We start from the raw sequence: 12,876 nt of genomic DNA on the forward strand, positions 1-12,876 counted from the left end.
CCCTACTTCTGCTGCACACCTGCACATTTACATTGAATTTAGTTGGGGGTTACCCCCGTTTATTTTAACAGACAAAATACTAACTAAACACGCAGTATTGCCTTTCAGCATTGGCTGTGGTCGAGAACACTTCCTTCAAAGTTTCACTTTTGCTTTGTGGCTTCCTTATCTGGAGAGGACACGCCTTAAAAACGGATTGACAGCAGAACGTTGCTATCGGCTCGTGAGCACGGCTGTCAGCTAGCCAATGACCATGTCGCATTTGTAAACTTGGAAGAAGTGAGTTATAAACATGCAACTTCCTTGTTTAGAGTTTTGCTGCGAGTAAAGGAAAACAGCTTACGTTTCATAAAGCACCGATCCGTAAAAATGAAAGAGCTAAACACTGAAGCAGACGAAAACCTATTCCTGGACTACATCGCGTACTATGAAGAAAGGTGGCTTCAAGGAAAACTGTCCCCGTGCAACGAGGAAGCCACGAAGGAGAGAGCTAAACACATCTTACTGCCTGCTTCCTGCCTCTCTGAGGACTTCGGCGGGGACAGCCTGTATAGTATTATTGCGACCTATTTACAGAAGCGTAACGACCAAGAAGGGGACAGTTTGAAAAATGTGATACGGGCTTTTGAATTTCTGGAGCTTGTATCTGTCAACTTGTTCCTTTCTCCCTGGAGAAAAGAAATAAGGTCGCTGAAGGTAGGACATGCCATATGTTGCAGTTTGTGTGTTTTTTTAAATTGAACTATTTTCAGTCCATGTTAATGTAAGGACAGTGATTTTGTAAACTCTTACATTTGTTGGTCTCTTCTAGGTCTGTCTTGTGCTTTCAATATGTATTTTAAGAGATTATTTTTCACATATTTGACCCTCTCTCCCAGTGCCGTGTAAATGTTCGGTTGTACTTATCAGCATGAATGTCATGATGTGTAGCCATGAGGAACCCTGGCTCAGTTGTAATATATATAGAAAAAAGATCAATTATAGTGCAAGGCATCAAACTTTTCCTAGTAGGTTGCAGAATACCCAGGCTGCCTAGTCTCAATTCCACCTTGTGCCTCTTTCTTTCACCACCCAACTCTTCTGTCTCTTTATCTCACTCTTGCAGGTTCCTTTTTATCAGGGCTCGAGTTGGGTGGACAGCGTCCCCCCACTTATTTTACCGGGTGGATGCTGTCCCCCCTGCCCAAAAGCTGGACTTTCAATTATGGCATTTTTTGCCCGCACGGCCGCCCCTTCGATTTCCCTTTACCCAGTGACTCGCAAGATCCGTGCATTCATGGGTCTTGGGCTGAGGGGGGCCCTTCTGAAGGGTGCCTCCTTCGCTTCCTGCGCGCCCCGGGTCTGCAGGGGCCTGTGCTAGGCCCCTGTTTGTAATGACAACAGTTAGCGGAGGGGGGACGCAGTGATCTCCCTATGCAAAGCCGGTGGAGGTGGCTTTTGTAGTTTTCGAGTCAAGTTTGCGAATCAAGAAAACCAAGACTGGCTGACATCGCCCACATGACAGGGGAAAACTTGAGAGTTCGATAACTGGAGCAAATTAAACCACACATTCACTCTTTGGCCTCTCTGGGAGGAGATCGGAGCTCACGCGCTGGCTTCTCTGATGCAATTGCATCTAAGGGGTGAGCGAGGGGAGGCAATGAGTAATGGTGCAAGGCACATTTTGTGATGTCACTTCTGGTTACACCACCTAACAGAGCGTCCCCCCCCCCTTCTTTTTTTAGGACTTGTGCCCTGCTTTTTATCCCTACTGTTTTCTTTTGTAACTGTTTCTTTTCTATTTAGTGCGCCTCCTCTAGCGGTTTTCTGCCTTTCGCACTCTTCTTGCTTTGGGCCAAAGGGACAGATTTCTTTTTAACCCCTTCGATGCTATTGACGGAACGGTTCCGTCATGAGCGTCGGTTGGCCTGTGCTCATGACGGAACCGTTCCGTCATGAGCCCGTTGGCTCATTAGAACGTTCAGCACAGCGCAGGAATCTGCGCCGCGCTGAAGGTGTTAAATACCTCCGTCGCCCTGGTGGAGGTCCCGACCACTGAATATATAAATGATTGCTAATCCGGTGGTCAATTCTAAAGCATTGGCAGGAACTGCCTTCACAGTGGTTACTGCTGGTTCAGTTTGCTATTTGGTGCAGGGCTGTGTCACCATGATGCCACCCTACAGGAAAGAGTATTCTATTTTTATTTTGTGAAAGAAAATCCCAAAATGGAATGTTCTTTTTGAAGAAAAAAAAAGCAATGCCTTTCCCATGGTAGGCCTCTCTAATGACTGGGGGAACATTATTTGTTTTTTCTCTCCTCACCACCAAGATTTTTCTGGCGGTGACACAGTAAAAAAAAAACAGTTACTTCATGTTCACCAATCCTGATTGGCCAGGTGGACATGTAGCCATTTCTCCGGCGGCCCTTACTCCTTTGGGCATTCAAAGAGGTTTGTCCGTGGCGTAGCTGAATCTAAGGTCCGCTTGCCTCTGAATTGGGTAGGTGGACCTTCTTGTTTGCAGTATGTATACTTTGCTGCCATTGCTATGGAATATAGATGCCACTAACATATAAATGAGGCTCAAAGTCTGATAATGAAAAATGAGTCGCAGGTGCCCTGCACCCACACAAAATGAGCACCGACCTATCCCTGCCTCAGTTCTTGGTACCATTTGCACTGCCTTTGCTGCTCCTAGATTTTCAGGTCATGAAAGCAGCGACAGGGCCAGAAAATAAACAGGGTTGTAGGGGTCCTTTATATCTCCTGTATTTTCCACTGTTTGCTCTTCCTATAACCTCTCAGCAAATAAGAGGCTGGTGTGAAAGTAAAGGTGGCAGCCTGCCTTAAACTTTTGATTTTAGCAGCGGGGCGAGAAACAAGGGGTTTTTGATGTCACTTCCTGCAATCCAGGCATTCTAGTGTATCATCGCCTATGCTTTGCAAAAAACATGTTGGGAAATGAGGTGTTAAGGTTCTATTACAACTGACGCGTTCTAATAACATGATAAACGTGTATCACTTATGTAGCATGCAAGTCAGTTGCAATATGAATCTCTGTTTAATTTATCTTATTTCTAAATATAATGCTAAGTGTAGGTTCTCTTCCAGCGTGGGTGGTCGTGTGCTCAAGCTGCTCCTCTGAAGAGCTTGATAGAGATGCCAGGGAAGAGCACAGGTTCCAAGACACCAAAAAGATATCTCTTGTCTTAGTATATAGTAGGGCTATTTCCATTTATCATAATGTGTTTTGGGACTCATAGTGGCATTACACTTCTATAGGTAGAGGATGTAATTGTTCTTGACCTCAATAGGGTGATTAGAATTATTTTTTGAAAGGTACTGCCCTTGAAAATGTCCTGTGTTTAGAGCAAGCTTGTGTGGCAGGGTACTCCTTACTTACTTTTCATTTCTTGTTTTTCACGATTCTTTTCTTATAATAATTTGTTGGTATTCGTTTGTAAGCAGTTTATAATCAACTGTCAAGTATCAGGTCACCACAGGGAATCAGCATGTTACTTATCCACATACAAATTAATTGACATCAATAAGGTCCACGTAATGGCATCGCTCATCCCTCACATTTTCCACTGGACTAAAACTGGGCCTTCTAATTGATGGTCTGGCTTGCGGTTGTTCTCAAGTTTGTTTTAAAGTTTTAAAAATTAGGAGATTTCCACTTAAACTCACACGAGTATGGATCTATTTTATATTTGCCTTGGAAGACATTTTTTAGCAGGCATTTAAGTATGTGAGTCTTTAGATTTAAAAAAAACTGGTAAGAGGTTCACATTTTTAGGCATGGACTTCTATGGTTTGTTTTTTCCAAAATGATGACTGAAGCCCTACTTGTTACTCTTTTGTAAGCTGAGGCAACGAGGCAGAGTGCATAAACTTTTACCGCCACAAGCGCCATGACAGGTGCTCACCCCATATTGGTATATCAGGGTGCAGAAACCGCTCAATGGCTCAAAAACGCCTGCTGCAGGTCCTGGGAAGAGCAGCAACTCTCATACCTGCAACCAATTTTACATGAAAAGTGGCAGCGTTTGAAGGAGTTACTGCAGCTCAAGTCATTAAGACATGCCACTTGAAAACCTTTCCTATTGGAGCGTGTTAGCCCTGCCTGATTTATTGCTGTATTCTAGGTATCCCTAGAGATTCTTGAAGTGTTATTCCGCTTTATTACGAAGTCAATCTCAGATCTAAACTGTTTGAAAAACTTTCTTGTGCATACATGGGCAGCTTCTGGAATAATAACAGCAATTTGGTTAGAATTGCCATTGTTATTAAGCCTTCAGTTTAGGCCTTTAACGCTGGAGCGGAACTTTAATAGCCAGTATAGGACACTGAGGTGTTCTATAAGACTATAAACATTCATCAATATTGCACCTAATAAAAAGGGATTTTTATAAATTTCTGTTGATCAACATGTACCTTGCTATCATAATTTAATAAGTATATAGGCTTGCGTAGGGAGCAATTAAAAGGATCCATAACAAAGTTACTAACAATTGCATTTGTCGTCCTCTGGAAGCTGGAATCTGACCTAACTGCTACACCTCACGACAAACAATCAAAAAAGCTTCTTTAATTTCATCCCTTGCATTGGTAGACCCAAGACTGGCAGCCTAACTATTTTTTCCAAGTTTATGGCTATCTTTGCCACTTTTTCTATCGCTATTTCTGACTTCAACATTGCCTAACTGTTGACTGATAGTTTTGTTACAGTCAACAGATCCAAACAAGAAGTATATTCTGATCAAATGAAATTTTGTGTGGTGTCATACAGTGTCTCAAATAGTGGCAGAAGCATACTGAAATAAGTTAGCAGTAGTGTATTTATTACCTTGACTTCTCATATATTTGGTCTTGTGCTTATTTTTCTTTCAGGCTACCTGCCATGCTAGTACACTTCCAAGTTTACCCTTAAATTCTCTAAATTTCTTATTTATGAGAAGTATTATCCTTTATTTTATGATTATAGAGTTGTGTTGTTATTCATTCTGTAACCTCTTTAGCAATTCCGTGAGAATACCCCAACCCCACCCCACCCCACCCCCACCCCACCTCACCCCCAGCGCCTTAAGACCCTCACTGGTGAGTAGCGCGCTTACAATTCCCCTGATTGATTGATTGAGTGGATGTTTCTTTAACATGTTTGTTTAATTTAAACATTCTGTTTGTGATTCTGTTACATTGTTTCAAAGCAGCACAATTCCAGTGTATGCTTTGTAGAAGTGTGAATAGAATATTCAGAGGTAACACTCCTCATATGTGTTCCAAACATTAAATATACTGGCATAATGCTATTTTCTTTAAAAAAAAAACTGTAGCCCTGTCGAGCAGAAGTCACTTTTCCAAATGGGCCTGATGAATTCAAATTAGGAATCAGGCTATATACTGACTCCTTAATCTTGGCTAATGAATGCAAAAATATCCATTGAGACCAGTTCATCTTTTCAATTGCCACTTTCCAGTCGCTCCCAAAATAACAAGGTGCTGTCACTTCACCGACTCCAAGAGGCATCATCAACATTGAGGTCATAGACACTTACAACTGTGAATCTAATATTCCTAATTTGGGGAGTGTAGCTGTTGTCCAGCTTCCTTTTATTTACTGATTTAGTTACCACAACTGTAATCTGCATTACCATCAATTCTGAATCTCCTGTAGTAGTTCTCTAGTGGGAGGAAGGTACCAATGTTGACCAGTTCACCTTCAACAATTGGACTTCTTGGTAAGGTTTGCACAAGATGTCCAAGGGATATCCCCTGTTTGTTATGGGGAGCAGGACAGTCGATGGGAAATAGCAGTGCGTGGTGCAAAAAGGAAAACCAATGGAAAAGCTGAAGTTGAAAAGCTGATCTAGATGAATTTGACGTTGAGTAATAAGGCATAACTAACCCAGCATGTAGTGGCGGTAATACTATTTGCAGCTGTAATTTGAATGTATCTGTTTATTAATGGATCTTAGAGAACCTGTGGATTGCTGTAATAGACATTGCTTCCACAGGAAACTCTCATACCTAGGTACCCATGGAGACTTCCATTCTGGCAACGGGAAGAAGACTGAGACAGCTAGAATTCTGTGAAAAAACAGAGACTTTTCATTTGCCTTAATAGCATATTATAGCATTTTATTCACGTTTGAATTTCTCTAAAAATTCTCTGCTGAGAGTTTTTTTTAAATGGCAGTAGAAAATGAGAAAGGAACAAATGATGGCCAGAATGCAGAACAATGCAAACTTTCACGCCCAGTCATGAAGATCAGGGTTTAATCCATTGTTCATTTGCTCAAAATGCCTCCCCAGTTTGGACCTAGCCATATCAGGGCTCAAATTCCACTGGACCGCTCGCATAGTCGAGCTAAATTTAACATGGTCGAGCTGTTTTTAGGTCCTACTCGCCCTTTGTGGCGAGTAGGAAAACAAACCAACTTTTGTCCTCTGTCTGTGAAAACGGAGCAAATGTGACAAGATAACAAGATTTAAAGGCTTTTTTATTGCTCACAAAGTTAATAAGCAATAAAGATGCCTTTAAATCTTGTTATCTTGTCACATTTGCTCCGCTTTCACAGACGGAGGTCAAGTAGGGTGCAGTAGGTCGAGGACATTTTTTAAGGTACTAGTCCTGCAGGACTAGTACCATTTTTTTGATTTTTCGAGCCCTGCATATGTACATCAGTCTTTACCCTGTTCCTTATGGAAACAGTCCAGCCCGAACTGCCATGCCAGGTCCTCCCTGGACCGGAAACCAGCATCCTGGGACCAGTTTCAGGGCAGCACCCTTCATCTCTGAGTGCACATGAAGCAACCAGAGATTCTTCATTTTTTTTCTGCACATAGCACTTTATGGAGTGCTCAGAGACTGGGTCGAGGCAACCTTGGGCAATTTATTTTTCTGCTCATTGCACATTGCACTTTTCTTCTTTGTGAGTCAAAAACGAACACTGTAATGCTCTTGTCATTCCTGTTACGTTTGCAACCGTGGGACATTTCTCCACTGGTCTTTGCGTACTGCACCTCTCTTTCTCTAATGTCATAAATTAATATCACCTCATACTTGATATGTGTTGCTCACATTAGGACTCTCCATGCTTGCTTGCAGACTCTAAAAACAAACTATTGCCGAGCACTCTGGGACAGATTTTGAAACAATCTAACGCCTTTTCTTTTGTTTTCACTGTACTGCTGAACTTTGGAGAATGCTGGGAGATGACATCTGAAGCAACCCTGGGATTCTCCTTTATTGCCTCTTGCACAGTGCGCTTTTTCTGTCCCTAAAACAACTGTCATAAACGCTTCTCATTTATCAAAAAAGCTGCTTTGCGCATGGCATTTGATCTTATATTGCCTATTGTTATATTGGGTATCTTGGTTTTAATTGCTGCTTTGTTTAATTACCGATTAGATGATGTTTGTTGAGGTTTTAATTAACTGTACAATAAATTTGACTATGACTACTTGCAATGCATGGTTTCGCCAGGGTATATCATTGCAAAATGCAAGATGTTTCCTGAAATCTTTGTCTGAGAGACTGTAAGATTACATTTCAGCCTACAATATAAAAAGCCTTACTGATGCCATGAAAAAATATTACTTGAAAGAACATTGTACTTATAATTTTCCAGAAAGCAATGACATTTATGAGCTATGCATAGCTGTATAACCTGACTCCCCCAGCCACTATGCATTCCCTCATGTTCCAGCATGAGTGACATAATTTATTTTATCAGCTACTACGTTACCAACAACATCAGTGGTGTTTGCTACAGGGTATAGGACACAAGTGGGCTCGAAAAGCTGTTCCATATTATGTATGCTGTGCAGACTAGGCATGAGCTTAAGCCAAAATTATGTGATCATTTTCATGATGCACTTTCTCGATCAAGAAAACCTAGCTGACAGAAACCACACTTTACTGTTATGACTGGGACTCGTGTTAGCGAAGAGGGACATAGCCAAGGCCGGAAAGACAACAATCCGCCGTCTTTGGAACAGTGAAAATCTGAGCTAGACCACCTGCATGAGCCTGGAAATCCCTCTATATAATTCCAGGGGCTGCCCACTTAAAAACTAATAACAAAATATGGGCTGAATGGTGTCTTTGCTGGGGTATCACTTTCCAAAGGGTTTGAAACCCTCATCACTCTCTAGAGCAGAGTTCTCTCCATAGTCGGTCCTGGTTGGCCGATCCATGCCAGATTTTTAGCATATCCCCATTTAGATAAATGTAGGTATCTAAAAAAATCTGGCATGGATCAGGCCCTCCAGGACCGACATTGGAGAACCCGGCTCTAGAAGACGTAATCCAGATTTATAGTAACAAAGCATGAGCTGGGAACCAGGGTTGGAGGGGCTGAAAACATTGTTGATTCTTGCTGCAGTTTGGGGGAAGTTGCTTCTGTTATGTTTGTAATGTTAAATTAAAGGCTCAGGCAGTTGGGCATCTGTTTTGTATGGTCAATTGTGTAAAAAAAAATCTGACGTTCCAAAAACAAACAAAATATTGTTATGAAAAAAAAGGAAAACCTAAATGATTTACTTTTGTGCATTCATAACGTGTTTCTATTATTGTATTTTTCAGACATTTACTGGCAGTTTTGTCTACAATGTTCGATCTGTGCTTCCAGAAACTGTAGTCAAAGGAATTTTACAGAAGCTAGGCTACAGTACACTAACAGCAACTGAGTTCATACTCACAGAAAAGATAGATGAACAGAAGAGCCAAAAAATAGCTTTCAAAATATTTCTTGCAAGAATTGAATGTGAACTAATCGTGGAATTGTCAAACGGAGGAAAAACGTGCAACCTTTTAAAATTCCTGAGAACAAGAGCAGCAGTTTCTGGAAAGAACGCGGTTGAAAAACAGGAGAACCAAACAGCCTTTAAAAATGATGATCTGAGTTTGGTTAATGCAAACATACAAAAGACAAATACGTGTCCAATATCCAAGCAGAGATTATTAAACAAAGACGGCCTGCCACCTGAAGCAAGAGGCAGCAAAGTGGGAGGCCATTTTGAAGCTGGCAAGGTTACTTCGACAGGCACCACAAAAATGTATCAGTCAGAAACAACTGGAGGTTTAGTGGTAGATAGCAAGGACGCATACAACACCAAACAATCCCCAGACTGTAGTGGTAGAGTCATAGGGTTGCACATTTCAGACTCAGATGAAAGGAGGAGGAGCAATAAATTGACACACTGTTCAGAATTACAGTGTCATATGAAGAACTGCCAAGGTCTAAGCTCTTCTACGTTGACAGAAGATATGAAGATTAGCAGTAAACAGTTGAAGTCTTCCAAAACAGAAGAAAAAACAACAATGGACAACAGTGGAATGGATGCTACTAAACCCACCAATAAGATGGGCTGCAAAGAAATGAGCCCTTCTGAATCAACAGAAAACAAATGGGCGGACAACAAAGGATTGAACACTTCTAGATCAAATGAAAACATGGAAGTAAACCGCAAAGTACATGACGCTTCTAAATCTGATGAGAGCATAAAGATAGGGATTGAAAGACATAGTGACTTTAAATCAAAGGAAGATAGAAATATGGACATCAACGTTAAGGACCTTTCTGAATCTGTTGATATAACAAAGACGAACAGCAGAATAATGTCTGATTCAGAATCCGCTCTGTACATCAGGGACAGTATAGGAACAGTCCAATCAGATTCATCAGCAGATATGAGAAACAAGGAAGTAACACACATTTCCAACTCAGCTTCCAAGAACTTTGGCATAGGCTCCACTGGCCATAATACAGACGAATCGCCAGCCTCCAAAAGCCTTGCGGCTGAATGTTTCCATTCTACCCGTTCAGAGAGTGAGGAGTTCTTAACGCAATACAGTGATATTAACATCGGCCGAAAACCTCTTTTTCAAGACAATTCCCATCAAAAGTACAAAAAACTCAAAGAAAGTAAAAGTGGACCAGGCCTTGGTGCAACCGTGCCAGAGGAGGCGTCCACTGCTGAACCTAATCCGCTAACATTGTCTGAAAATGGGCATCAGACTTTTGCCTTTTGTACTGACGCTAAAGTTGATGCCAGATCAGATGAACCTAAAGCTGTTACAGAAAAATTTGATGTTGAAGGTGGCTCAACCTTCATTTCTAGAAGCCCATTGTTTAAAACACTTGATGCTGAAACCGATGTTGTAAATAAAGAAAATACTTTGTCGCCCACCATTAGCCATGTTGCTCAACCAAATGTATCCAATAAAGACGATCATGAACTGGCCTCATTAATAAGCAAGTTAAACATTAATGAACATGTGGAGGGAAATTTGCAATATCCTGTGGAGGAATCGACAAGTAATGAGTCTGAAATTCTCAAAAACAGTCCTCGGAGAAATACCAAAAAGGCAAAACAAGCCATGATAAATAATTCAGATGCAAATTTTGACTATCCCGGTCAGAGCAATGTTTCTAAATGTGATCATATTTTAAAAATGGCTGTGCACCCCAAAGAGGTCCACCGTGGATCGACAGAAATACCAGGCATTGACAGGACAGCTACTGAAAAGCCTTCCGAGAACCTTGGAGAAGTCAGAGAACCACCCAGGATGACCTACATTCCACCTGAAGGTTCTATAAATCCGCCATTTAATGATAGTTATGAGAGTGCACATTTTTCCCCAGAAACAAAAAGTGAACAAGATGCATCAACCATGACAATGCCTGTTGGCGATTATATTCTCCAAATGGAAGAATACACAAAGGAGGACTTTGTGGTAATTAGCCATCACAGTGCCTCCAATGACTAATTGGGGAAGTGCATGATCGGCTATTAACATTCATCTATCGATCTTTTGTCATTTTTCCTGTATTGTATTACCTTCTTCTGTTGTTTGACTGGATCTGCGACAAGTTCGCTATAAATTGCAACACAGACAACATTTTAACCCCACTGAGAGGTGAGGTGTGCCTGCGTATGCCAAGACATTCTAAGACTTGTTGATGTGTGCACAAAGAACTAGTCCTATTTCAATCACCACGGCAGGCCACCATGCACCTTTCCACTGCTTGGATTAGCTGCCTTTGCCACTTTCCAGTTCCCAGTCTGCAGTGATCTTTACAGAGAGTCTGCCCCTACCTCAGAAAAGTTCAAAGCGTCATGTAGTGGTATACCACTGTTTACAGTTTGCTGCTTAAGGAGAAGTACAGTTTTTGGACAAAGATGATTGTTAAGAAAGGTTTTTATCGGGCATTTTCAGTACCGCTGATATTTTTACAGCGGTGGACCAGCTCTTTCTGTGCCTACTCAAGTTGTAATGGATACAAATATCTCCTACAAAACATCATATTCTAGCACTTTTCTGTTCGAATAGATTATGATAGCATATTTAAAAAAGAGTTGCTTGAAAAAAGACTATTGAGCTTGCAGGAAAAAAAGTCTGATTGAAGAGTAGCAAATTGGTCCAAAAGGGAATGAATGAAGAACAGAAACTTGTGTGAAGAGGAAAGAGAGTTCCGGTGTCACCGGGTGAACCAGAGGGGAGAAGCAAAAAAAGATAGAAGGAGAGTGATTGTGGACAGGACATAGATCTGAAGGAAATGCGCCAGTGAATCTGCAGATGAACACAGTAAGAGGTCACTTTCACTGTGACTGAGACTGAAGAATGCAAGGAGCAGAGAATGGTGGCCGGGCTGAACTGGCCATGAGTTGTGTGTCAGGAGGAGTAGCAGAAGGGGCGCGAAAGAGAAGCATACACAGATGGCGTGTAGTGACGATCAATAAAAATGGGGAGGAGCAGAAATCTCCCATAATCACAAGTGAATTTATATGTGTAAAATTCATATTTGCAAAGTTAATGCTATGTGGATTTAGAAACAAAGTGGAAGAAAAATGTTTGTGCCATTCGCTTCACTGGCTTTATAAAACCTAGATTTTCAGCATTGGTCACGTTCCAGTGGCCATCATAATCGCCATGCAGACACAACTAGGAGATCAAGCGCAAATGTTCCGGCAGTATGTTTGATTCACCAGCAACTCACATTTATGATTGAAGGTCGAACACTGCAGCCTCTGTCAAATAGTTAAAAAAACTACCATGTAGCTGCCGCAGAGGGTGTTAATGCATTCCCGATTAAGGTCACAGCATTAAAGTCAATAAAGGTTTCTCTCTTTTCAAGGGCCGTAGATGCAGTCAAACATAGCTGACCATTCCTAGGGCACATGCCCACTCAGCTTTGTTCTTTTTATTTCCAAACCCATCCTTCAAACCACTGTAGACGCAACAAGTGAGAAGAATATCAAGGAATTAGTGTTCAGACGTGCTATAACCTTTGGTACATTATATTTTTTGGGATGGGTGTGTGGGATTTGATGTAGCAGAAGTATTTTTGGTTGTGTGATTGGTAAATTTTTATTGCAAAGCTGTCTGTTAGAAAAGATAATTATGGGGATAAAGAGTTTTATGGAACCTATTTTACATATTATTACAAACTATGTTAATTAAATAAAATGATTTATGTTGATTAGTTAAAAGACAAACCTCTGCGCTTGCCTTCTTACATGTGGCATTTTTAATGTTTTCAGTGGTAGACAGAAAATAAAAATCCCAACCAGTCACAATGGATTTGTCCCTAAAGCTAACCTTCTGACAATACAACTCCCACTATTCTTTCAGTGGAAAATATTTCATGGAGTGCCTTTTGTGTATGACACTTAAACATGTAATAATAATTTGCATTATGTAATCACTTTACTGCATATCTTTTTCAAGAGTCAAATGAGAAATGTAGATAGGTAGAGAAAATAACCCAAACAGTATGTGAGAAAAATAAGAAAACAGAGTCAGTCAAATGCCATGGGCAAGGGTCTGGATCGTGGCTACCCAAAGTATGTTTAGTCTTGGCAGGAGTTCACATAAATTGTCTTG

General features: G+C 41.1%; 1 protein-coding gene across 1 annotated transcript; it reads left to right on the forward strand.

The window, feature by feature from the left end:
* The first annotated feature begins 259 nt into the window (after positions 1-259).
* On the forward strand, positions 260-12,488 carry LOC147673834 (uncharacterized). The gene is made up of 2 exons (XM_086947720.1): positions 260-696; positions 8,572-12,488. Exons 1-2 carry the CDS (start codon positions 370-372, stop codon positions 10,756-10,758), a joined length of 2,514 nt encoding a protein of 837 aa, XP_086803846.1. The 5' UTR covers positions 260-369; the 3' UTR covers positions 10,759-12,488.
* Positions 12,489-12,876: the final 388 nt, after the last annotated feature.

The sequence above is a fragment of the Lissotriton vulgaris genome, chromosome 12 (assembly GCF_964263255.1).
Source record: "Lissotriton vulgaris chromosome 12, aLisVul1.2, whole genome shotgun sequence".
Lineage (NCBI taxonomy): Eukaryota > Metazoa > Chordata > Amphibia > Caudata > Salamandridae > Lissotriton > Lissotriton vulgaris.